General features: G+C 43.4%; 4 protein-coding genes across 8 annotated transcripts; all 4 read right to left on the bottom strand.

The window, feature by feature from the left end:
• Positions 1-611: 611 nt before the first annotated feature.
• Positions 612-4046, bottom strand: LOC139548164 (dehydrogenase/reductase SDR family member 13-like). Its single transcript, XM_071357615.1, has 5 exons — positions 3785-4046; positions 3548-3666; positions 3279-3402; positions 2470-2796; positions 612-1246 (listed from the first exon to the last, which is right to left on the bottom strand). Exons 1-5 carry the CDS (start codon positions 3909-3911, stop codon positions 987-989), a joined length of 957 nt encoding a protein of 318 aa, XP_071213716.1. The 5' UTR covers positions 3912-4046; the 3' UTR covers positions 612-986.
• Positions 4047-5649: 1603 nt separating this feature from the next.
• On the bottom strand, positions 5650-9669 carry LOC139548166 (dehydrogenase/reductase SDR family member 13-like). Of its 2 annotated transcripts, none has more exons than XM_071357621.1 (5): positions 9433-9669; positions 8120-8238; positions 7845-7968; positions 7235-7561; positions 5650-6838 (listed from the first exon to the last, which is right to left on the bottom strand). In XM_071357621.1, the coding sequence occupies exons 1-5, from the start codon at positions 9557-9559 to the stop codon at positions 6579-6581; spliced, it is 957 nt and encodes a 318-aa protein (XP_071213722.1). In that variant the 5' UTR covers positions 9560-9669; the 3' UTR covers positions 5650-6578. The 2 variants fall into 2 exon arrangements, with proteins under 2 accessions (XP_071213722.1, XP_071213723.1); XM_071357622.1 differs by lacking the exon at positions 9433-9669 and adding an exon at positions 8670-8731.
• A 645-nt stretch (positions 9670-10314) lies between these two features.
• On the bottom strand, positions 10315-11201 carry LOC139548167 (retinol dehydrogenase 11-like). Its single transcript, XM_071357623.1, has 2 exons — positions 10708-11201; positions 10315-10527 (listed from the first exon to the last, which is right to left on the bottom strand). Exons 1-2 carry the CDS (start codon positions 11024-11026, stop codon positions 10322-10324), a joined length of 525 nt encoding a protein of 174 aa, XP_071213724.1. The 5' UTR covers positions 11027-11201; the 3' UTR covers positions 10315-10321.
• A 667-nt stretch (positions 11202-11868) lies between these two features.
• On the bottom strand, positions 11869-26138 carry LOC139548165 (PHD finger protein 12-like). Of its 4 annotated transcripts, none has more exons than XM_071357617.1 (13): positions 25242-26129; positions 24544-24725; positions 22379-22451; positions 21577-22190; positions 18644-18776; positions 18137-18298; positions 17759-17905; positions 16553-17417; positions 16105-16281; positions 15918-16013; positions 15740-15822; positions 15456-15594; positions 11869-15183 (listed from the first exon to the last, which is right to left on the bottom strand). In XM_071357617.1, the coding sequence occupies exons 1-13, from the start codon at positions 25305-25307 to the stop codon at positions 14765-14767; spliced, it is 3156 nt and encodes a 1051-aa protein (XP_071213718.1). In that variant the 5' UTR covers positions 25308-26129; the 3' UTR covers positions 11869-14764. The 4 variants fall into 4 exon arrangements, with proteins under 4 accessions (XP_071213718.1, XP_071213719.1, XP_071213720.1 ...); XM_071357618.1 differs by having other exon boundaries at positions 12495-15183; positions 24544-24816; XM_071357620.1 differs by having other exon boundaries at positions 15033-15215; positions 25242-26138.
• Between the last annotated feature and the right edge of the window lie 884 nt (positions 26139-27022).

Below are 27022 nucleotides of genomic sequence, written 5' to 3' on the forward strand. Positions count from 1 at the left end.
CACATGACGTGTCATAATGACAGAGCAGAATGACTGCCAGTTCCTTCAGTTTCTGCAAGTTCATGGTGAGTATGTAAGTGTAGCTACCCAGTCACAGTGAATGTTATGAATGACCTGGCTGACAACTGTGGGAAAGTTCAGTCATTAGTCATCAATCCCTAATCTATGACATTGTGCCACAAAACCAGTGTAAATATTTCTCATTAAAACCACACAAGTATAAACATATATCAGTACAGCGCTTTCTTCTTCTTCTTCAGAAAACATTCCTCCCCTGAAAATTGTGAGACAATAAGCACGTCGTATAAGTCCATCTTCGGGCCTGTAGTATGGCATCCTTCAAAAAGGCACATCATTCATCGGAAAGTGACTTCGTTCACTTGAAGTGTTATCCCTCTGTGCTGTTAAAGGACACTGGGACCGAATAGGCAAAGCGAGAGCGAGGACTCAATTCCTTCCATCCGTGCAAAAATACAAATGTGAAGTAGTGGTGTAGGAGGACATTATATGAACTATATTCATCACCTGGCATCGTACTCCAACTGTCATTTGTTTATTAACAAAGTCTATTAACTGACATTGTTGACTAAGATCAAGAAATGGTCATTAGAAACTGAACGTAAGTATTTAATAACATTGAGAAAGAAATGAATTCCAATATACAAAGCAAAATCATAAGTCACAAGGCATCATTGGTGATAACAAGGCATTAGTCAGAGAGAGAGAGAGCGAGAGAGAGCGAGAGAGAGCGAGAGAGAGCGAGAGAGAGCGAGAGAGAGCGAGAGAGAGCGAGAGAGAGCGAGAGAGAGAGAGAGAGAGAGAGAGAGAGAGAGAGAGAGAGAGAGAGAGAGAGAGCGAGAGAGAGAGAGAGAGAGAGAGAGAGAGAGAGAGTCTTTCACGTACATTGATTAACATTGTTAGAGTGGAGAGTTCAATATCTTGTCAGTATATTCCAAAATCTTTGCCATGGCTAGAATCAGAGTCTCTCAGGATAGGTTGGATAGCCTCTCACTCACCTCCCACAGCTTCCTAGCCAAAGCATCGTCCCGCCCCTTGGCGCCTACTTCCTGTAGAGCACAGGAAGAGAAGTAGCGTCCACTCAGCGGCTCGATCCCTTCTTGGAGGGCACAGTGTAGGGTGGTCTGGGCTCCCCTCTCAGCATCCATGAAGAAAAGCTTAGAGATGGGCTCCAGAAAGAGCCTCTGCCATAGTTTCAGGTTGCGACCAAACTCAGTGTGAATGACCCCTAAATGACAAATGGTAATTTAGTATGGGATAGGATGGAATAGAATAAACAACATTGTCTGCAATGTTTTGCAAATGCAGTACTGCTGTGTAAAAACACACTATACAATAGACACTTGACACATACTAGCCATCTGAAACATCAAACAGTCTGCATATAGATTACAGAAAAGCTCAAATGTAAAACAAAGTAAGAAGGATCCCTTCTAGGTTCTCCAAGACGGAGCAACTGACCTGGGTGGAGGCTGTAGGTGGAGAGCTACTGACCTGGGTGGAGGCTGTAGGTGGAGAGCTACTGACCTGGGTGGAGGCTGTAGGTGGAGAGCTACTGACCTGGGTGGAGGCTGTAGGTGGAGAGCTACTGACCTGGGTGGAGGCTGTAGGTGGAGAGCTACTGACCTGGGTGGAGGCTGTAGGTGGAGAGCTACTGACCTGGATGGAGGCTGTAAGTGGAGAGCTACTGACCTGGGTGGAGGCTGTAAGTGGAGAGCTACTGACCTGGGTGGAGACTGTAGGTGGAGAGCTACTGACCTGGCTGGAGGCTGTAGGTGGAGAGCTACTGACCTGGGTGAAGGCTGTAGGTGGAGAGGTACTGACCTGGGTGGAGGCTGTAGGTGGAGAGCTACTGACCTGGGTGGAGGCTGTAGGTGGAGAGCTATTGACCTGGGTGGAGGCTGTAGGTGGAGAGCTACTGACCTGGGTGGAGGCTGTAGGTGGAGAGCTACTGACCTGGGTGGAGGCTGTAGGTGGAGAGCTACTGACCTGAGTGGAGGCTGTAGGTGGAGAGCTACTGACCTGGGTGGAGGCTGTAAGTGGAGAGCTACTGACCTGGGTGAAGGCTGTAGGTGGAGAGCTACTGACCTGGGTGGAGACTGTAGGTGGAGAGCTACTGACCTGGGTGGAGGCTGTAGGTGGAGAGCTACTGACCTGGGTGAAGGCTGTAGGTGGAGAGCTACTGACCTGAGTGAAGGCTGTAGGTGGAGAGCTACTGACCTGGGTGGAGGCTGTAAGTGGAGAGCTACTGACCTGGGTGAAGGCTGTAGGTGGAGAGCTACTGACCTGGGTGGAGGCTGTAGGTGGAGAGCTACTGACCTGGGTGGACGCTGTAGGTGGAGAACTACTGACCTGGGTGGAGGCTGTAAGTGGAGAGCTACTGACCTGGGTGAAGGCTGTAGGTGGAGAGCTACTGACCTGGGTGGAGGCTGTAGGTGGAGAGCTACTGACCTGGGTGGAGGCTGTAGGTGGTAACGCTGGTCCCCTCCAGGCGGTTGGCCAGCTCCCGGGTGAAGAGCACGTTGCACAGCTTGCTGTGGCAGTAGGCCCTGAAGTTATGCCAGGTGGACTGGCCTGGCACCAGGTCCTTGTGGGTACCCAGCAGGGCAAAGTCGACAGAGCCTAGCCGGTGTAGGAGAGCCGACACGTTGACAACACGACTTGGACCACACTCCTTCAGCCGGTCCAGCAGCAAGCAGGTCAACAGGAAGTGGCCTAAGTGGTTGACCCCAAACACCATGCCGAACCCATCCTCAGTGTAGCCAGGCCCCAGCATTCCTGAAACAAATCAAATTGTATTGGTCACATTAGCTGAATAGAACAGGTATAGAGAGTACCTTGAAATGCTTACTTACGAGCCCATTCCCACCAATGTAGAATTAAAAAGTAAGAAAAATATTTGCTTAAAAAAAAAGGAAATAGTAACACAAAATAACAATAACGAGTCTATTTACAAGGAGTACCAGTACTGAGTCAATGTGCAGAGGTATGATGAGGTTGAGGTAATTCAATATGTACATGTAGGTAGGTGTAAAAGTGACTAGGCAAATACAAGGTGACAGACAGTGAGACCAGAAACAGGGAGTAAGGCTACACATAATGTCCAAGTATTTCTATATTTGTCTTAAAATGTGTGTATTATTTTATCCATAGGGTAAGAAGAGATGTGTCACATTTGATTCAATAGGGTTCACTGAATAGAGAAAGTGTGTTTTATGAATTGGGAATGAATGTTTACATTCCCTCTTTCTCTGCCATACCTGCATTGTTGATGAGTAGGTCCAGTCGGAGTTCAGTCTTCAGGAAAGTTTCGGCAAAGGAGCGAACAGACTTCAGACTCCCCAGATCCAGCTGCATGAACACCACCTCATTGCTCCCACTCTCCTACAGAACAGAGCAGGAATCTAACAGTGGATTTCCAACATACATTTTCACACAGGGCAAACAAATCCCTGATCAGTATGTATTGAGATGGCTATGCCACAACATAATATTTCGATTATTATGTTATCAATAAGGCTCCTCTAACCCTTCTGATATCATAGACAGCAGCCTCAGCTTTCTGTTTGCTGCGGCAGGCAAGGATGACCCTGGCACCTCTCTTGGCCAAATCCAAAGCAGTAGCCTTTCCAATACCAGTGTTGCTCCCTAGGGAACAACAAAACACATTTTAATGTAAAGGTCTTCAGCATGAACGCACTTAAAACGTGCGCACACTAAATCAGTCCCCATCACATAGTAAGGCAACAAAATGTGCCTAACTAACCTGTTACAATAGCAGTCTTTCCTTTAAGTGTCACAGAGCTCGTGCATCTTGATCCTCTGATCACATTGTAATAAAGTATCAAATACAACGCAATCCCTACTGCCAGAATAGACAGCAAAACCGACATTATTACATTACCGAGCGTTGTTTCTGAATTCGGGAATGTAATTTAGTTTGAAAGCTATCAAAGTTCAGCTGGCTAACATACTGCATGTGTTGTTTTTGTTTTTATTACGCCCTGTTTTTATTACGCCCTCAAAAGCTTCCGGGTTTAATTTATATCTGCAGTACGGAAATATTCCACCAGATGTCGTTTTTGTAATCTGCATGAAAATCGGCTCCATATTGAGGGCATAGATCACTTTCACCCTGAAAATGGAATCCGAGATCAACATCTCAGATTTTTTTTTAAACATGAATTTAAAAAACATGGCAATACATGATCACTACATATGAACTACGCTTGAATTGCCCTGCCAATGTTGTTCTTCTCAGGACATTTTGAAATTTAAAAAATGTAGGTAGGCCTATATGATCACACTAGTAATATATAATATGTGGTATTACTTGCGAGGCACAGCCGAGTGAGCATAATAAAAATAAAAATAAATTACTGTACAGATGGCCTGCATCTGATGGTCAGTCTGGGGGGAAGGAGGGATCAGCGGTGAAGCTGCACCTCACCCGACTCACTGTCCATCCTCTTTTCCTCCCTCAACTGAGGAAATGGGACAGTCTTCCAGTTCCAGCTGATGACTCAACTCGCACTGCATACATTTAGCCTCATGCAGCAATTAATGTTGTTACTCCTATGACCAGAGAAAGTGTACTGTTCCTCGAAATTAAAAAAGACAAATAACCCCGAAAGTTTTATGGCTTATAAAACTGTTGAACAAAGTGTTGACAGTGCTAACAATTTAAACATAAATTTACTCATTAAAACAAAAGCTATTTGCTCTATTCGTTGAGTCTCTCTAGTCAATGGCGCAAGGAAACTGCAGACACCGTGATCTGAGCTATCTGTTTGGCGAGCGGTAGGCAATAAGTGCACTTGATTTGCTCTCTGAGCCTGCCGGGTAGACGGAGTTATACCTTGAGACACATGAAATGGTTCAACATGGGAACACTTTGCCTTCCGGCGTTAGCGCTGCTGAATCAAGTGCAACTACCCTTACAGCGCGAAACGAATAAAACAAATGAGAACGCAAGCCTTTTTCGTAAGAAATGTTTGGTGATCGACTAAGAATGGTTTGGTGACCACTGTAAATCTAATCTAAACCATTTGTTGGCACTGTAGTAGTTTACTTCCTCTTTAGGCCTCTCAATCACAAATTATTCATACATTATTACATATTTTGCAAGCGTATGTTTTTTACAGAGGTGTAAAGTAACTAATTGCAACTACTCTCGTTACTGTAATTGAACAGTTTTTCTGAGTACTTGTACTTTTTTAAGTAGTTTTCAAAGTCAGTAATTTGACTTCTACTTGAGTAAAATTGTATTAAAGTACCTGTACATTTACTTGAGTAGGATATTTCAGTACTCTTTCCACCACTGATGACGAGTGAGTGAAAGAGGGAGTTTGTGCAGTGAGTTCTGGTGAGGGAGTGAGTGAAAGGGGGAGTTTGTGCAGTGAGTTAGGGTGAGGGAGTGAGTGAAAGAGGGAGTTTGTGCAGTGAGTTAGGGTGAGGGAGTGAGTAAAAGAGGGAGTTTGTGCAGTGAGTTAGGGTGAAAGGGTGAGTGAGTGAATGTCACCTGGTCCCATTGACAAGTAACAAGTAATAGAAGGATGAGAGAGGGACTGAATGGTTGAAAGAATTAGACATGTTTATTTCTGGAGACTGAAATATATTGAAGTCTGGAAACTTTGTTTATGCACTTTATTTTGTATAGTTAAAAAAAAATGTATCAATACATTTTAATTGCTTTGAATGTTTATATTCAAATGTTAATAATTTTACATACAAATGTGACTTGTTATAATTCAGAAATAAATTAATTGAGTTCCTACTCTACATTCATTGCCTCTATTCCCTTTTCAATTGAATGCAAGGAAAATGTGTAACAATAATCAGGTAACCTTAGCAAAGTTAGATAATTATCAAGGTCAATGTTTATATTTTAAAAGTAACTCAATTCATTTTACTTGGAGTACTTATTAAATGAGCTACTTTTTACTTGAGTAGTTTTTTTTACACCATTCATTTGACTTCTACTTGAGTAAAAATTGTATTGAAGTAACAGTACTTGAGTGAGATATATCTGTACTCTTTCCACCCCTTGTTTTCTATTCAAATGCACATGATCAAGGCAACAAACAGCATCAGCTCCTCCGCCATATGCACATGATCTATAACCACGGGATTACATTATCTAAAATATGAATGGATGCACTGTTCAGTGCTGGCACAATTATTATACAACCAATGAACACACAACAGCCTCATTGAGGCACACATACTTTATTTCCGTAAGTCTTGAATTGCCCAGTAGGCCTATGCTTCTTCATCCTGTTTGCCACTTCATGTTTGAATTGATTCCAACATGCACAGTTTTGGGTGGGTCGTTTAATTATGTTCCAGATATATCTACTAGGGCAGAGTGGAACACCCTAAGTAACCTATGGTAAGAACTTAAGAAGTTAATGCACAAGATCAGTCCTATATACTAATCACACGGAGTAAGCACTTTTAGAATTTCTTTGACACTGTTGATTGATTAAAAGGGCAAGTCCACTCAAATGTCAAAAATCATCTTGCACACTGAGGAGAGCTTGAGTCACATGGGGAGGCTTTCACAGGAGTCCACACAGACTCTCACTGACTTCCCATAGCTTCTTGGCCACCGCGTCATCTCTGGCCTTAGGATAGAGGTTCCTCACTGTACAGTTAGAGAAGTAGCGTCCAGAGAGGGGCTCCAGGCCCTCCTGCAGGGCACAGTGCAGGGTGGTCTGAGACCCCGCCACAGAGTTCTTGAAGAACAACATGGAGATGGGCTTCAACAGCATTAAAAATACAGAGTTGGCGTAACGGCCCAGCTCAGTTTCGATTATACCTAGGAGAAAAAGACACAAGCACTAGAGTTGAGTTATTCATCCATAAAAAAATATATATATATATTTTAGTCAATTAGCAGAAGCTCTTATCCAGAGCAACTTACATTAGTGCATTCATCTTAAGATAGCTAGGTGAGACAATAACATATCACTTAAAGAGATAGGTTTTTAGACTTTGTCAGAAGATGGCCAGGGACTCCACTGTCCTGACATTAGGGGGAGGCTTGTTCCACCATTGGGGTGCCAGGACAGAGAAGAGCTTGGACTGGAACATTAGTCATCTTATTCTACTTTAAATTCAACTAAGAACTAACTTGAAAACTGCAGATACCATTACATTCAAAAGTTATATACATGGTCAAATTAAATTGGACGCCTGACTTAGCAGAACTGACCAGGGTGGAGGCTGTAGCAGGTAACGTTTGTGTCCTTCAGTCTCTTGGCCAGCTCATGGGTGAAGACAACGTTACACAGCTTGCTGTTGCAATATATGTTAAAGACATCCGTTGCAGACTTGCCAACACCTAACTCCTTGTGAGTGCTCAAGCAGTTGAAATCAATTTTGCCAAAATTATGGCCCAAGGACGCCACGTTGACCACTCGACTCGGACCACACTCCTTCAGACGGTCCAGAAGCAGGTTGGTCAACAGGAAGTGACCGATGTAGTTGACACCAAACATCATCCCCAAGCCGTCTTCTGTGCTGCCCTGCATGTAAATACCTGAGAGGAAATATGGAAACTAGCCATTATTCATCCATAATCACTTCTATGGGAGGTTGATGGGAGTTCAGGGTGCATCTTAATAGTCTTTAGTAGCCTCATCTCCTCACAGCCTTTCCTTCATCCTGCATTGATGCAAAGGAACAGGACAGGTGTATTGCTTTCTCCTGTCATGTCAGTGAAAATAAAGGATAGAGTAGAGGGAAAGGAAGCAGTTTAGGACCATTGAGATACACCCAGAGAGAGAGAGAGGTCCAACAACACCTCCTCAAGCCTCCTTTACCTGCATTGTTGATGAGCAGGTCCAATCTGCGCTCAGTCTTTAGGAAGGTTTCAGCAAAGGAGCGAACAGACTTCAGACTGCCCAGATCCAGATGCATGAACACCACCTCATTGCTCCCACTCTCCTACAGGACACACATTTCTTTGTTACTCTGTCCAAATTTCATTGAACATTTTCCAAAATGCCTCTTTTCACAGCGACCAGATGAGGGTTGTGATATAATAACAAAATCTGCTAATGTAAAGTGGGTCAGAGATTGTTGAATCTCTCCTCACCCTCTTGATGCTAGCGAGAGCGGCCTCCGCTCTCTGTTTGTTGCGGCAGGCCAGGATGACCCTGGCACCTCTCCTGGCCAGATCTAGCGCTGTCATCTTCCCTATGCCTGTGTTACTTCCTGGAGAATTAGTATTAGTAGGATTAATGCAATGTAGGGGAGACCGGGAGAAATAGTCTAAATATATATATATATATATAAAAAATAAACGTATTTTACTTTATTGCTCAGAGACCACTTGAACTATGCAAGTCATTTTTTGATATAAGAACTTACATCAGTCTCCTAAACATTCATATCATTTATAGGTCTGTACATAAAACAGTCAGATTACAATCTTGATTTTAATCTGCAAAGTCGGGATGTTACATTTGCCACCGTGCTAGGGGCAATTGTAATAGTAGCTAGGGTGAAATGTAACACCAAAAAAATAAACCAAATAAACTCCATTAACTTCAAATACATTGTTTATGAATGATTATATTATAGACATATAGTATCTAATTATTTTGCAACAAACAATTATTTCTAAGTACATAACCAATACTTACAGTAACACCCCTATTTGTGGATGGCCATTCGGTTCCTCTCATAACATCTGAATAGTCTGATTGTGCCCAAATGATATCTGTTTACAACATATTTACCACTCTACACCAAGGCTATTTAATGTTAGTTTCGAATAATTTTTAAAATCCTAAAGTTAAATCACTTTTTTTCCCTCCATCATTTGGTTGTTTGGATCATGTTCATTTTAACACCGAGTTACAATTGCCCCCAACCATGACAACACCTCATGTGCCTAGCAAGAGACAACAATTGTGACACGTCAATCATGTCAATATTTATCTAACAGATCATTTTCATCACTATGCTAGTTTGAATACTTAAACATTAACGCTCAGGACAGTACAAGAAAAATACAGTTGGTGGGGAAAAAAACACTTTACCCCTAACAAATAGTGAGATATTTGCCTGAAAGTCTTCAAGCAGGGAGAGAACTAAACGGCTATTTACTGAGAGTTTCATCACTCGTTTGTTTCTGTTTGGAGAAATTCAAGGTGTTACAATTGCCCCCAGTCTCCCCTACAGCTTGCCGCAGAAAGAGTGATTTGAGTTTTATAACCAGGGAAAACGTTTTTAAAAACTATGAAATAATAAACAAAGTTCAATTAATTTAAGAACGCTATATATATTAAATTATGTATAGGCAAAGAACATTAAATCTACACAACATTATTACATAACAGTGCCATGAACTTTCCTCCTGTGTCAATGAAGGGAAACACAGAAAGAAGACAAAAACAGGCTCACCTGTTACAATTACAGTTTTCCCATGCAGTTTCACATTGCTCTTGCATACTGCCCCTTTGACAAAGATATTATGAAAAATCACATAGCCCACCACTACCACTCCAGCCAAAAGAAGAAACACGGCCATTGAGCTCAGATCCTGTGCAACACTCAGTAAAGAGAATTAACAGAACACACTGCTTACTCCACAATTCCTTACTGCACACTTATTCTCATGGTTACTCTATTGCGCAAAGAGCTCTACTTCCTGTTGAGTTCCGAGAAAGCCTAAACCCCACCCCCTTGGACTGCACAGACACATTTTAGTTTTTTTTTGCTTCTTTGCTTTGCTTGGATTCTTCTACTGACGCTTTCATGCTCAAATCTCTCTATTTCTGCAGGGCAGGCATAAGTGCTGCCTTTAAATTCTAATTTAGGCTGACAAATTGTTAGGAGGATGCAGAAGCTATGAATTGTACAGTTTGAGCCATCATAAAACAATCTAGAGCAAACATTCTTAACAGTTTAGGTTTACTTACTGTATTGTAAGAAATATGAATATAAACATGTCCATAATTAAATGTCACATAAATCAATGTTAAGTAAGAAAAAGCAAGCGCTTCATTCATAAACGATGCATTCAGATGCCTTGACTTTTCCTACATTTCCTCTACACACAGTACCCCCATAAGGACATTTGCAAAAAATTAGGATGTAACGTAACAAAATGTGGGAAAAAATCTGAATACTTTGTACGTACATTTTATAAAGCATACCCCAAAAAAGTACAGTTTTGTTTTGAAAAAATACAGGATATTGGTTAGTTAAAACTGCTGAGTCAGAGTGAGTTTCATAAGATGATAGCCCACTCAGACTCTCACTGACTTCCCATAGCTTCTTGGCCACCGCATCATCTCTGGCCTTTGGATAGAGGTTCCTGACTGTACAGTTGGAGAAGTAGCATCCAGAGAGGGGCTCCGGGCCCTCCTGCAGGGCACAGTACAGGGTGGTCTGAGACCCCGCCACAGTGTCCTTGAAAAATAACATGAAAAAAAGGCTTCATCAGCATCATGGCCACCTTGTTGATGTCACGAGTCAGCTCAGAGTTGATGGATCCTGAAAAACAAAATAAACATGTCCCTGTAGGTTAAAACTTTGCATGCCAATACATTTACTGTTCAGCCACCTGGGGATGCAAAAATAAATACTGCATTTCAACAGATCAATACAGGACAAGCCGTTCCAATCTATACTTGGGCACAATCTTTCATACATACGGAGGTGTAGTGTACTGACCTGAGTGGAGGGTGTAGCAGGTAACGTTTGTACCGTGTAATCTCTTGGCTAGCTCATGGGTGAAGAGAACATTACACAGCTTGCTGTTGCAGTATGTGGTGAAGACATCCATGAACGAATCACCAACTCCCACCTCCTTGTGAGAGTTCAAACAGTTGAAGTCAATGGTGCCGAAGTTATGACCCACGGACGCCACGTTGACCACTCGACTCTGACCGCACTTATTCAAACGGTCCAGAAGCAGGTTGGTCAGCAGGAAGTGACCGATGTGGTTGACACCAAACATCATCCCCAAGCCATCCTCTGTGGTGCCTGGCATGTAAATGCCTGAGACAACAGGGAGGAAAATATTAACATTTTAGTTTCCAAAAATGATACCAGCTGCCTCACTTCCAAAGATGTTACACTGGTGTCAGAATTGGGATATTACATGGGTAATATTGGACAGGTGTTACACGTGCCATGGTTGGCGGGCTTGGGCAGTTGAGAAAGCAGTCCAGCAAGCTCTTTTGGCTGGAGCATAATGTGTAGCCTACAACACCATGGCTGCATGTTCAGTCTCTGTACACAGGCTCTTGTGAAACTTCATTAAGCACTAACTTCAAGTCCCTCTGGAAAAGGCTGTCTGTACATGACTAAAAGCAATGTCATGTTGTGATAGTGTCGTATAAGATCACGTGTATTGAAAGCTGGTCGTAGCATTGCTGCAAACAACCAGTACAAGCCACACCTGCATTGTTGATGAGCAGGTCCAATCTGCGACTTGTCTTTAGGAAGGTTTCAGCAAAGGAGCGAACAGACTTCAGACTGCCCAGATCCAGATGCATGAACACCACCTCATTGCTCCCACAGGACACATTTATGTCACTGTATTATTTTCATACACACAAATCATAATTAATAAATCCTAAAACCGCTGCAGAAAAAACAAATTACTAGCCATAAACTACTGGTCATTATTGTTATATGGTCAGAGTGTTCATTCTCCTCTCCCTCTTGATGTCAGCGAGCGCGGCCTCAGCTCTCTGTTTGCTGCGGCAGGCCAGGATGACTCTAGCACCTCTCCTGGCCAGATCTAGTGCTGTCATCTTCCCTATGCCTGTGTTACTTCCTGGAGTAAGTGGGCATAAACAATTAAAGGACATGTAAGGGTGAATAATATACATTTATGATATTAGTCTTTAATTTATGCAGGAGGGAAGATCAAAAAACATATTTTTTAAACTCTTTGGTCTTTAAATTCCAACACTATTGAAATTGAAATCACTGAAAAATGATTTACCATTTACAATGACAGTTTTCCCATGCAGTTTTGATTTTGCATCTTTGTCCTTTAACCACAACACTGGGTAAATAAATGCAATCCCGACTACTACACCGACAACAAGCAAAAAGGTAGCCATCCTTGTCTCCCGTGTGAAAACACCTTTGCTTTCAAGAGCGTGTGCAAGCTAATTTGGACTCATGGGAGATCTCCTGTGAAAATATCACAGCCCTCTTATCAGCTACAAGATGGTTCGAGTTTGTAGTGATTGCGCAACTGGATAAACCAGAGTCTCTACTCTCTCAGGGCAAGGGCCATGGAACAGTTAAAAATAGTCAAATACGAGAAAGATTGTTTTACCATTAGACCTACATATATTGCAACTGTTACCTTTGACAGAGCTGTACACGACCACCACCTTCTGGATAGTTCACTCACAACACGATGCATTACTGAAAGAAAAGCATTTTAGATCATTGACCCCATGTATCAAAGTAATAAAAAAAAACAGGACAAGGAGGCATTTTTAAGTTTGTTCTTAAAAAAAATCTTTCTGTATTTACATTGTTTTGACAGGAAGAAACAGACAAAGAACGCTTATTTACAGAGTACAAGAGTGTTAAAACAAGAGCTAAAACAATCCGACACCATTTACACCATTCAGCATGGAGGACACAGGACTCTGAACAGGTGTTTAACAAACTTTTCTGCAAAACTACCAAATATCACAAAAGGAGTCCATGGGAGGTACTGTACACTATACAAACCGACCACAATGGTTTATGTCCATCAGTGTAGGCTGGTGGGGGAGCTATAGGAGGACGGGATCATTGTAATGGCTAGAATGGAATCAATGGAACGGTATCAAACAAACATATGTAAACCACGCTTGACTCCATTTAAATATTTTCTAGCCAGTACAACGAGCCCATCCTCCTATAGCTCCTCCCACCAGCCTAGACTGATGTACAGGATATCCAACTGAAAAGCACCGAATCAATCCTATTTACATTAATATACTGTACATACAAATGTGTGTATAAGCATGTAAGTGTGCTAGCTACCTGTGGTGCAAACGTAGCAACAAATATTGTGTGAGTACTACAACTTCAATATCACAAAATAAAATGTTTGGGCTACATGAGCTGTCTGAAAAATAAGAAAATGTTAATGTACCAGTCATAGGTTTGGACACACCTATTCATTCAAGGGTTTTTCTTAATTGTTTTTCTATTTTCAACATTGTAGAATAATAGTGAAGACATCAAAACTATGGAATAACACATATGGAATCATGTAGTAACCAAAATAATTGTTAAATAAAAAAATATTTTAGACTCTTCAAAAAGCAGCCACCCTTGGTCTTGATGACAGCTTTGCATGCTCTTGGTATTCTCTCAACCAGCTTCATGGAGAACCAACAGTCTTGGAGTTCCAACATATGCTGAGCACTTGTTGGCTGCTTTTCCTTCACTCTGCGCACCAACTCATCTCAATTGGGTTGAGGTCGGGTGATTGTGGAGGCCAGGTCATCTGATGCAGCACTCCATCACTCTCCTTGGTCAAATAGCCCTTACACAGCCTGGAGGTGTGTTGGTCATTGTCCTGTTGAAAAACAAATGATAGTCCCACTAAGCTCAAACCAGATGGGATGGCGTATTGCTGTCGAATGCTGTGGTAGCCATGCTGGTTAAGTGTGCCTTCAATTCTAAATAAATTACTGACAGTGTCACCAGCAAAGCACCACACCACCTCCATCATCCATTCACCTGCTCTGCTTCTCACAAAGACACAGCGGTTGGAACCAAAAATCTTACATTTGGACTAAGACCAAAGGACAGATTTACACCGGTCTAATGGCCATGTTTCTGGGCCCAAGCAAGTCTCTTCTTATTGGTGTCCTTCAGTAGTGGTTTCTTCATGGCAATTCGACCATGAAGGCCTGATTCATGCAATCTCCTCTGAACAGTTGATGTTGAGATGTGTCTGTTACTTGAACTCCAAAGCATTTATTTGGGCTGCAATTTCTGAGGCTGGTAACTCTAATGAACTTATCCTCTACAGCAGACTCTCCCAACTCTGGGTCCTCCTTTCCTGTGGCGGTCCTCATGAGAGCCAATGCACTTGAAGAAACTTTCAAAGTTCTTGAGATTTCTGGATTGACTGACCTTCATGTCTTAAAATAATGATGGACTGTCGTTTTTCTTTGCTTATTTCAGCTGTTCTTGACATAAAATATAGACTTGGTCTTTTACCAAATAGAGCTATCTTCTGTATACCCCCTTTAACCTGTTACAACACAACTGATTGGCTCAAACGCATTGAGATGGAAAGAAATTCCACAAACTAATTTTTAACAAAGCACACCTGTTAATTGAAATGCATTCCAGGTGACTACCTCATGAAGCAGGTTGAGACAACGCCAAGAGTGTGGAAAGCTGTCATCAAGGCAAAGGATGGCTACTTTGAAGAATTTCAAATTTGTTTAACACTTTTTTTGGTTACTACATGATTCCATGTGCTATTTCATAGTTTTGATGTCTTCACTATTATTCTACAATGTAGAAAATAGTACAAATAAAGAAAAACCCTGTAATGAGGTGTCCAAACTTTTGACTGGTACTGTATATGTATGTATAACTAGACTGGCAAAAATAAGTGACAAATACTTTTCAGTCAGTCAATCTAAATAAAGAGATTTGAGATAATACTTAATTTCATGCAAATGTATAAACAAAATAAATTAAAATATATATTTTCCCTGTGTAACAACCGGCTCCCCTTAGGCTTCCCTTAGGTTTGACTGGGAATAGATGAGAAAGGGAGAGTTTGGGCTTTGGCACAGAGTTGCAATTGGTGGAGTTTGATAGTCTGTTTGTCTGCCCCCTCTTGGTTGGGGGTGGTATTGGCGGGGGTGGTATTGGCAGTGCCAGTGTATCCCTCTTCTTTGGACTGCTTACTGGCGAACTCAACAATGCTGAAGACAAACTGCATGCAGCCCAGTTTGATGTAGCTGCCATGGTGGAGCAGCGCTGTGCCCTCCCAGCCGGCCCCACTGCCACCGATCAGGCTGGAACTGCTGGCTTTGCAGTTGCAGGAGAGCCTGGGTCCTCCCTGGGGCTGGCAGCTCATCACTCCCCCCAATGGCATCAGACCAGTCCTGTGCCCAGCCTCGGTCCCCTCCTCCTGCTGCTCTCTCATCTTACAGCGGCCTGAAGAAAGAGGGCACCATCACTCAAGTCTCCTATAGACACACAGGGTTGGTCAAACCACACACACACTAAGACTCTACAGGTTTAAGGTGATGGGGCATACACCCACCCACATGTTGCACAAAGGAGGTATGGGGGGGGTTCAAACTCAGCTAAATTGCTAGTGTGTGTGTGTGTGTGTGTACATATGCTGAGGTGTGTGTGTGTGTGTATGTGTGTGTGTGTGTGTGTGTGTGTGTGTACATATGCTGAGGTGTGTGTGTGTTACTTACGGACAATGCCCTGCACTTTGGACACCAGGCCACTGGCCGGGCTGGGCAAAGTCTTCTCAGAGAAGTCACAGGAGTAGAGCACATTGTCCACCGTGGTCCCATGCTCACTGTAGTTGAGCAGCTCGTAGTGCTTGGTGTTCTACACACAGGTACAAACCATCAGTCATGTTGTCTGTAGTGCTACTTTTCTTTCAAATAGTACTCACAGATCAGGTCATAGCAATGGGAAAAATATTTACTTGTGTCTCGAATACTTTGTGTCTCGAACAGGACAGACAACCTACCCCGTCATAAAAGATGCAGGCGTGTTTTCCAGATACATAATTACAATGACCATAGTTTGTAAGGCACACATCCATGTCAGCACCTACAGTGGGTTGTCAGAGAGAGAAAGACTGATGAGACTTTGTTCCATGTTGAGTAAAGATCACAGTATTTTGTAACAGCATGGGCGGTCCTTACCAGCTCCTATGTACAGGGTCCTATAAGACATGTTGATGGCTCCTCCCTTCCCCATGAGTGGATAGAACGTTGCTCTCGCCTGCACCTTCTGTTCTTCTGTGATGGGGACAGAATGTTGAGGGATGACATTTTATAACATTCCTATGGTACAAATTAAACTGCCACACGTCAGGTTCGGGGGGCTTACCCTCTGTGCACGGCGCGGGAGATTGAGGTTTGAGGGCGACGGTGGTGGTGGGAAGAGGGGAAGCGATTACACAGCTGCCTTGGGGGACTGGGGGTGCTTTGTGGGGGAACAGCTGCTGTATCCTCTGCCAGGCCAGGAGTTTGACCAACTCCTCATCCAGTTTACTCAGTTCGATCTCTGTATGAACAACATCAGCATGTTTCAACGTCATCATAGACTTCACGTGAAGCAATCCTGTATCACAGCCATCATCTGTCAGCTGAATTACAGGCCATTTAATCATCACTATTTTTGAAGACCAGCATGGCCAAAACAATAATGCAATATTTTAACTTTATTGTTGTTGAATAAAGTACCCATTTTTAAACTGGACAGAGAGAGGTGCTCATCACCTAGCCCTAATTATGAACAGTGGTACAGGTAGAATGGTGTTGAGGTAGCTACTTACCTCCATCCCCTTCCATCACAGCCTTCATGCCACCAGACAGGTCTGCTATTAAGGGGAAGAGAGAGCTGGGGAACATGGAGCTGCCCTTAAGATCTGTCCCTGGGGAGAAACCGGGAGGTGTGGTGGTAGGCTGTCTTGCTGTGCTGGAGTCTTTGATGGCTCTGGGTGGGGTGAAGACATGGACACCTGGGGTGGGGGTGGGGCAGAGCTTCAGCTCACTGCAGCAGCTCAGAGGGTTGGCCTGAGTCCCTGCCATGCCTGGAGGAGTCCCGTGGGCCTGGCTCTTTATGTCCTGCCCTGTGGCTGCACACGTCAAAGAGGAAGGTGGACAACCTTTCTGGGTGCAAGACTCTAGGTGGCTGCCCTTCCCAGTTTTAACCTCCAGCCCTCCTCTCAGGTGGTTTGGCAGCCCCAGAGCAGAGGTTGGGAGTGGGGCTGGGGGGGTGAGTCTGTGCAGCTGGAGCTCTGTCTGTTTGCAGGCGTCAGAGGCAGTGTTACACACTACCGGTCCGTTGGCTTGCACAGGCTGCTCAGTCAGGGGCCCGTTGGGTTTCCTGCACTTTAGACAGTTCTGACAGGGCCTCACCGGGCAGCTGCAGCTCTCCTGGCCTTGCGAGAGACCCTTCAGTACCTGGGCCCCCTGGGGGCCATCAGATGTACTGCAGGGCTTAGAGCAGGGGGCAGGCAGGGCTGAAGCTGTCCTTTCTGCAAGGGGCAGAGAGCTGTTCTCCTCTAGGGCTACACAGGGCTTAATGTCTTTCTGTTCCTTGTTTGTCTGTTCAGAGTGCCAGTCTGACGAAGACTTCTGCTTGCCAGATAAATGTCGCATGATGCTGCACTGCAGCGAGATGACGTCTCGAAGCCACTGAACGACAAAGAAAAAAAACAGTTTGGTGAAAAGAACAAGCACCTTCACCAATCCAGTAACTCAAATAAATACATTTATAGTTATTACACTTTCAATAATTGGCAGTTAATCCCCATCATGTCTGGACCATTGTCTCCTCGCTGGGCCAGATCCCATTGATTTGTTTATCACAAAGAAATCTAAGTGCTTTAGATGTTTCTCAGGTACAGCCCAAAGGAACCACTGAATCGCAGAGTAGTAGACAGATACTTGTGTGTGTGTGTGTGTGTGTGTGTGTGTGTGTGTGTGTGTGTGTGTGTGTGTGTGTGTGTGTGTGTGTGTGTTTCTGCCATACCTACCTCCTGTTGCTCCGCCTGGCTGGTAAAATGCTGAGGGGAGCAGTCCTGGGATGGGACACCATTACAGATCAGCTCCCCGTTACGCACCCCTGCAGGAGCCAAAATGGCCGGGGGGTTCTTGTACTGGGACTTAATAGCGTCAGGCACCTGGAGGGACAAACACACATTATTTACAGGAGTGAACTCCCACTGTGGTTCCTCTAATTCTTAAAGAGGAAAAAGATTTGGATATGTGGTGAAGCTGAAGCAGCTTAGTTGACAAACCAATACTTTGTTGAAAATCTGTCTTTTCATCACCATTTCAAATTGAAGACTAGCAAAAACCGATTTCATAACATTATATTTTACTCTGGGACAGACTCAGCGGGCATAAGCTACCTTGAGCGCCTTCGTTTTGTGGTGGACACCGCTGCGGACAGGGGGGTTCTGTCGGTGGACCCGTCGCAGGAAGCCCACCTTGACGGCATGCTGGGATATCCTATCCTGGAACTGGTCTAAGAGCTGGCAGCGACTGGTAAGGGACAGGCTCCTCTGGTTCAGCTGGAGAACAGGACAGGAGGACATGTCAAGAACAAAGCGACGTATATCCCTGAATAAACCACTAGCTTGACACCCTATGCACTTGTAACAAGTCTACAGACTCTAAAGCTCAGCTGGAGAAAAGGTCATGTCAGTAATGGAACAACTTCTACATACCAGGGTTGAGAGATATCACAATATTATCGCATTTCGGTGAAGCTTGATATCGCCCAAAGAACTACAAACCCTATTCCATTTACAGAGCCATTCCTGTCTAAAAATCACCATATCCTTATTGTTTAGGCCTGCCAAAACACAAACCCAGTTCCATGCATAAGGATGCAGGGGGGGGGCTGCTCCTCTTACCACCAAGTGCTCCATATGGTTGGGGCACATCCACCTGCCTGTGGGCATGGCAGTAAGTGGGGGGTCCAGGCAGTCCATGTGGAAGAGCAGGGGGCAATAGTCACACTGAACCAGGGGCGCCATTCTGCAGCTCCTATAGAATAGACAGGAGGACGATAGAGAGGAGGACAAAGAGGAGGCAGTGAGCATGGACTAGCAAAGTCAGCCAACCAACTAGAGTCCCAAAGGTGTGTTGATATTAGGGCTGTGGCGGTCATGAAATTTCGTCAGCCGCGATTGTCAAGCAAATAACTGAGGGTCTCACAGTAATTCACAGTTAATTAACAAAAACACATTTAGCATCTCCTGGCTTCCACGCATAGCCTGCCATCCACTGATGCAGAACTTTGGAACATCTACATTTAAACAAATTGAATAAATCCATTATTATTTTAGACGGGTCTAAAGAAACATGATATGAAGAGAATGTAGTCTATTTCAGAAGAACAGAATAGCATACTCTGAGTTGTCCATTTAGCAGACAAGATTTGCTTACAATTATGTGGCATTATTTTATTGTATGAAGACTACAATTGAACATGAATAAAATAGAAAGGATATTTTCTCCAAACAATGAGTGAGTACGCACATGCGGCTATTCTGTGTTTAGCAGTTAACAAAGAAACAGGTACTCCTATATACTTAATTTAGAGTTATTTATGTAACTTTCGTTGCGAAAACAAACGTTGGGCTACATGTTTGATTGTTAATACATTCTAAGGCTGCATGATGCGCTCTAAGGATGATTTGAAAAAAGTTGCACGAAAGGCATGAGCTCTGCTTTGTTTTTTTTGCATAGGCTGTACAGACTTCATCAGTCTCTCATTCACAATTTGACAAGGCCGGCAGGACCCCTTTGAGTGGCCGTAACGCCCCTTTAAAAAATCCATGCCTTTGTGGCCAGTGGCCGATTTGTCCTTGGGCTGAACATAATAATTATAATTCCCTTCTCCCGGTGGGAGTTCTGAAGCACCTCATATTGCTCTCCGCCACGTGATTGGGTATTTCTCACAGGCTACAAGTGAAGACAGACACATTGGGGATGCAACTGTGCGTGTCTTTATCCAATTCCGAGGTGCATATTGAAGATATTGGAAGAACTGTCCACATTTACTTTCCTCAGCCAACATAAAGCAAAAGCACTATCCCCCATAGTACAAAAGTTGACCTATTCTAGAGTGGCTTGCGAAAGTATTCACCCCCCTTGCCATTTTTCCTATTTTGTTGCCTTACAACCTGGAATTAAAATAGATTTTTGGGGGTTTGTATCATTTACATAACATGCCTACCACTTTGAAGATGCAAAAAATTTTTTTTATAGTGAAACAAGAAATAAGACAAAGAAACTGAACTTGAGCATGCATAACTATTCACGCCCCCAAAGGCAATACTTTGTAGAGCCACTTCAAGATGGATGGGTTCTGCCGGTGCCCCTCTGCTTGCCTGGCGGTGCCCCTCTGCTTGCCTGGCGGTGCCCCTCTGCTTGCCTGGCGGTGCCCCTCTGCTTGCCTCATGTGACACTTAGTTAAATAAAGTCCACTGTGTGCAATCTAATTATGTGACTTCTGAAGGTAATTAATCAAATAAATAATCAAATGAGTAAGTACCATTTATTTGTTGAGTATAATTCAACATGTAATAAGAAATAAGCCTTTACATCTGGACATCTTATATAAACTATTTATTCATTGAATTTACAGAAAATGTGCTATATCGTGATATGTATCGTTACATGAGAGTTTGGCCATGTCGCCCAGCCCTATGTCCATTACACGAAATCCAAATAAAAATCAATTTAAATTACAGGTTGTAATGCAACAAAATAGGAAAAATGCCAAGGGGGATGAATACTTTTGCAAGGCACTGTATTCTGTGCAAGAAAGAAATATTCCAAACTTAGTCTGGGACAGTTGTGTTATGCGATAGAGCCCAAATTAATACAAAAACGTTTGGTTTTTTTTACACAAAGAGGCTGATGCAACAGATCAGAATGTTTAGCTTAAAATGTTGATAAACTATTAGGCTATTTCTCCAGATAAGCACAGCAATGCACACACTGCAGTAAGTGCAAATATTCCATTAGCGGGATAACACCATTAGCAAAAGTGACCACAAATGCAATTATGCATGTAATGCTTATATTATAAAGATGCATTTATGGTGAAAATGATCTTCCCTAAACTCAAAACACACGCGCTGCGTATGTATGCCAGTTAGGATCTACACCCATTGTAAAGCGGATTAATGTGCTTAAATTTTTAAAAGTTATTTGGCCACTTTAGTTGTGATACAAACCTTATCAACAAACATAGGCCTATGGGCTAGGCTACTTGAGGTGTGCGAATAGGATTTGGAAAAGTTGCAAAAAAGGCATGCGTTGCTTCTTGGCTATCTTGCCTTACTGCACACAAGCCGGGCATCATTCACAAGTGATAGGCTAACGGTCACCCATGACACTCTTCTTGATTTAATCTTTTATTTACATATATGAAATAATAGAAAGCAGAAAGCTCTTTTTAATAGAGCCCATCACTCTGTTTTCTCATCACAATTCCATAGCCTATAGAAATGTTGTGTAACATGAGCTATCACAAAGTGTTTGATTTGATTTTTTAATACATTTGCATTGATGTCAGAGTGATTAAAGGGAAAATAGAGTGCTGAGTACCAGGCAGTTAGCAAGTTTGGTAGGCTACTAATGACCATCAGCAGCATTAGAGCTTGGAGATGCCCAATTATCGTGACTAAACGGAAATGTGGAATTTGACTGCCGTTATGACTCGTGACCGCCGGTGTGGCAGTAATACGGTCACCATAACAGCCCTAGTTGATATAACTGTGTAATGACAAAATTGTGGGTTTGATTGACTAATTATTGGTAGGATAGGTCATACCTGGTGCAGGAGAAGCACACCCTGACTGGCAGAGGAACGAGGCCGTTGGGGTCCATCTCATGCTGTGGCCTTCTGAAAGTCTTCATGATCAGCTCCTCTTTCCTCCTCCGTTTACTGCTGCCTGGCAGTGCTGTGGTGCAGGTGAGTTCGTTGGGCAGCTGGAACTGCGAGGGGTTCCGCTCCATGGCGGCGGCGATGAGCAGCTGGAAGGGCCTCTTGAGGAGCCGTGGTGTGGGGGTAGGGGTGGTGGTGGCTTGCTCAGATTCTGAGCCCTGGGCCTCCACCTCCTCCTCTGCCTTGGCCATCTCCTCGTCTGCCTCGTTCTGCTCCTCCGAGGGGGTGTCCGTGTACGTGGAAGAGGTGTTGGAAGTGGGAGTGCCAGGACGGCTGCTGGCCCGCCGCTCAAGGCGCTCCAGACGCTCGAGATGCACGGCAGCCACCCGCAGGCCGGGTCCAGCTGCTCCGACCCCGGGGGGTAGCCTGTCCAGACGCAGCGTGGTGGTGGTAATAGTGGTGGTACCCCGCTCCAGTTCAGCTGCAGGGGAGGAGCGCTTGGAGAGGAGCCTATCCCTCTCCAGCAGGCCATTTGTCCGCTCAGCCTTCTGCTCCCGCTTCTGGGGGTGACAGTCAAATAGCAGAGTCAGGGACCAGCAAGGATCAGACAGTATTCCCCACCACTAGGGTTGTTTAAATAGTTGGAATCGTATTGATACATTGAAAACAGGTCTTAACAGGCTAATACATCTGAAGCATAAAAACATCTCTCTGTTGTGAGCATCATCACATATTCTTGAACACTCACCTTTCTACGGACATTGCAGCGATGACACATCCAGTCACCAGGGGGCAGCATTTCTTCACTCAATGGTGGGTTACTGTGGGAACCACAAAGAAACAGCAATAAAAAAGGACCTTCATGCTACAGTTATTTCATTTATAGGTCAACTATGGATCAATTGCCATGTAAGCTTTATAAGGCCTAATGCCAAACTCACAATACAGCCTGGATTCTCTGACCAATGGTGTATCACAACGGGCCGTGATTGGGAGTCCTATAGGGTCGCGCACAATTGGCCCAGCGCTGTCCGGGTTTGGCCGTCATTGTAAATAAGAATTTGTTCTTAACCGACTTGCCTAGTTAAATAAATATAAAATATGCACTTTTGAGGCATAGGCTATAATAGGGGTGTAGGGGAGTGATGATGTAATTGACCTGTGCTGGAATAGGTCTGTTTTGAAATATGACAACAATGTGTAAAGCACACCAAAATACAAATTTTAACACTGAATGCCAAACCCTACTTTCAGGCTTGAGTGTTTACTGTTAGAATGGCTTCTTTTCCAAATGCCTGTCTCCATCTAGTGGGATTAATGTGACACTGCCTGGCATGCCCAAACAAGAGAAGACAGTCAATATTGAACACAGTTTTTACTTTAAGTTTTAAATCACTAACGCCTGGAAAAGTAAGCACTACTAATATGACCCACAACCATGTTGTATTCGAGACCGGTGTCAGATACATTTTTACTCGGTCTCTGACAATGAGGACTCAATTTCTTCGAGACCAGTAGAGTAAAAAAAAAAACTCCTAAATTACCAACTCCCATTCAGTCAACGCATAAAGCCACTTCGCCAGGCCAAATACCGACACTCCTTTCACATCAATTTCTTATTGCCTATTGAAACCTGGGCTTCCTACTTTACTGGTAACATTAGTGTCCTTTATTTTCAGCTTTGTCACGCTCGTCAGAATTTCCTTAGGAGGGAAGAGTGAGGGAAATTATTTGAAAGTGGCATGCTTACTGTTAGTAGGGGGAGACCAGGGGAAGTTGTAACATACTTTTGTATTTTTATCTATTATAGACATGGGTTACTGGTAATATGCAGAGTGGCTCTCCATTTGCCCTCAGCATGCATTTAGTTTCACCATTCTGAATGTCTAAAGAATCAATATGTTCTTTAAATTTGAACAAAGAACATTTTGAACTGTTATCATCTTGGCGATTTCACACAATTACAACCATGGCCTTCAATTAGTCTCGCTTTAGGTGGTCTCAAACACAACACCTGGCTGTGATGCTCATAACCTACATTATATCACCCAGTTTATACCGGCTGCCATCATATTGAATTGTTGGAATGCTTTCAGATGTTTCTAATCTAGAAAATACTCAAATATGCAGCTACTGCATAGGCAGTTGTCAAGGTGATTGTAGTATGTAATTTAAATCACATGTCAAATTTCACCGTCAATGACTACCCAAGGGGATATGCAAATGTTCAATTTGCAAAGACCGAGATTATCCTCAGTCTTGTAGGTGGAAAGCCTTGCACTGTAGCCTAGCTACCAACCAAAACCTGCACTGAACTGTAGCTACCAACCAACATGATTGATAGCCAGATCTTGCACAGCTGTGTGGTGCAAATACCTGAATGGATGAGTCCCCGAAATACAAAGAATAATATGCTCATCTCAAATCGTGTTATAACCGCGTTTGATCAGCTGTATTATCATAATTATATTCCTGTTAAAGCCCAGAGAAATGTCAGTAAAATGGCGCTGAAATAAAACGTGTTTTTTTTCAAGGGAGGTCGCCATATTGTAAACAGAGGCACACGAGCGAAGAGCAGCCTCGACTCCATTTTTTGCCAGCGTTTCCCAGCGCTCTCAGTTAGAGCGAGTGAGTGACGATGCCTGGAGACATGCAGACCGAGGTGGGGGCTGGTTGCAACCATTCGGCGGCAAATTTTAACCAAGTCCTGGTTGCTGTGTCACAATCATCTTCATAGTATGGTTGGAACCCCCCCCCCCCCTTAACGAAACTAATGTGTTGCATTTTTCACAGCGGCATGGTTCTGTAAAGATGATGGACTGTCTAGACAGGAGAGTCGCAGTCATTCTGAATCCAGTAAACCATGCATGATCCTTCCCAAGCAAACGGTAGTGGGATACTTTTCACACATACCAGCATTGTAGATGGAAGGCGGCTGGACAATGGTCACAACACAGAAGGTCCCCTCCCTCATGACAACTATCACAGGTATCGTGGTTGGTGGCCCTGCTCTTTCTCCGAACGTCCCTTTCACTCCTCCGACTCCTCTTTTCGCCATCCTCTGACTTGGGTGGTGCGAGCAGTGTTTGAATTTGCTGTAACAAGTTGAACATGTCAGAAATCTGGATCGAATTACTCCCAATTTAGGCTTGTTTACTTGGTTGCTAGCACATCAAACGAATAAAGCTAAAAAAAAAAAAAAACAGTATGATTCAGTATCATGTCAGTAACATATCTTTTTTATACTAGCTAGTTATGACAGACTATAAATCGCCTCCTGCAGGAAGCTAGGGCCTTTACTGTAACGTCTAGTCAAGGCAACTAAAATATGGTTTAAAATGTTCGTTTCGCTATAACTAGAGTAATAGCACAGTGTTTCCCATAAACTAGCTAGCAGATAGGTGTTTTGTCTTCAACTTCATCCTAGCCAACGCGGCGTTAGGACAAAATTACTGCCTCAAACTATAGTTAGCTAACGTTATTTGCTTCCATCTTGTTACAGTATCTGCTAACATGTCAATTTTTCTGGCTAGTTAGATATCTAACAAACTTAATTAAATGGCTGCATTTTAACGGACATAAGTAACGTTGTGTGTGGTGACATGCCTCACCTCCATTAAACCCCCAGAGGTATCCAAGTCGTACACAATCGTTGGAGTCTCCATTTTGTCCCACATTCAACCAGCAGTCGACGACTTCTTGCAAATAATCCTATGGAACCAGCTACTGTAGCTAGCTAGTAGTGTCGTTCCACGCCCAGTCCCACTGGCAGTGACAGTCGACCCCCCCCCCCCCCCCCCCCACACACGCAAATTTTACAAAAAATTGTCTTTCTCTGTCTATTACTGTATATCGTAGGGAATAACGGAATCAGCCAAGGTTAACAGTTAACTAGCCGTACGTAGCGACCTCGTATACAAGTTGGCAACCGCTAGCTAGCTGCTTTATCTGAATGTGATATAGGCACACACTAGACTGATAGCTAGTTAAGTTATCAATTTAGTCAACTGTAGCTAGCTAACGTTAATTAACAACACCATCCATTAAGCCATGTTTGCTTGCTAACTGCTGGCAAGAATATCACGAATGTTACGGGTTTCTCACAAACCTCAACTTTGAGCCTATTCTAAACTGTCTTGTTGTCAGGTTGCTGAACGACTGTGAATGTATCTGCGAGGCCTAGCCATGGTTCTTGTTTTTGCTCCTACTGCTCCTACTAGCTGAAATTAGACGCTTGAAAATTCTGCAAACCCGCTCGCTTCCACTTTGCATTGTCAACAGTCAGAATACACAAAATGTAAAATGTTCGCAACGTTAAGTGTTCCTCCCAATCAAGGGTTGCAAAATGCGTTGTTGTTATTCTTCCAACAGTACAGGATCCCCCAAGAAATGTATTTTTGTTCTGAAAAAGCCTATACATCAATGCTGCTAGTGGCAACATCCTATCCGAGTTGGCGCAACCGCGAACGAAATTACGTTTGAGCATGCGCATTTCAAGATTGTTGAAAACCATGGCCGCCACAGCAGAGAAACGCTTGTCACTAGTCAACACAGCCACAAAATCAGCATTGGGTATATCGTAAAAATTCATGAAAACTAAAATGTCCTTTTTGGTCTTAATTTAAATTTACGGTTAGGCATAAGGTTAGCAGTGTGGTTAAGGTTATGTATAAATTGGCATTTTAAGAAGATACATTGTAGAAAAGGGCGGTGTTTAGCCATAATTACAACTTTGTGACTGTGGTAACTTGAGACGACGACGTCAGAAAGGAATACCAACGTCATGCCGCTAGAGAAGCCCTCAAAGACAATCTTTGGTTGCGGGTTTCATCCCGTTTTTTGGTAGATAGCCATCACCTGGCTAGCGAACGTTATTCATATTAGTTAGAGCTGCTAAATTGTGAAATAACAGATAGCTAACATTAGCTATTAGCTAAGTTAACTACACCGCCGTTTGCCTAGCTTGCATCATGTTCCCGCTTCAACGAGCTATCTCCCCTATTGATGAATGACCACCGACGAAGCTTACGAGCAACACTACACTCGCAATGTAGCCTACGTTATGGTGCCCTCCATCTAGCTGGACAGTTGGATCAAAGTTTTGCCCAACCGGCCGCTTGATGGCAGTATTATTCATTTTATTTCGTAAACGCCGCCATTTGCTATTAGGCTATTTGAGTTTGAATGAATGAGGATAGGTAGTACTGTACATAATGTTGTCTTTTTTGGGGAGTATTTGTCAGCATATTTTACCATAAGCACTTTTTGTCCAGTCCCACCCAATTTTTGTAAACCGGGTGCCAGTGTGTCTGCTCTTTTGTCAAATGTTTAATCTATATCGATGCTTCCTCGCCTAACTATATTTGGTTAGAAGTGGAAGTTCAGTGGCAGA

The sequence above is a fragment of the Salvelinus alpinus genome, chromosome 21, assembly GCF_045679555.1.
Source record: "Salvelinus alpinus chromosome 21, SLU_Salpinus.1, whole genome shotgun sequence".
Lineage (NCBI taxonomy): Eukaryota > Metazoa > Chordata > Actinopteri > Salmoniformes > Salmonidae > Salvelinus > Salvelinus alpinus.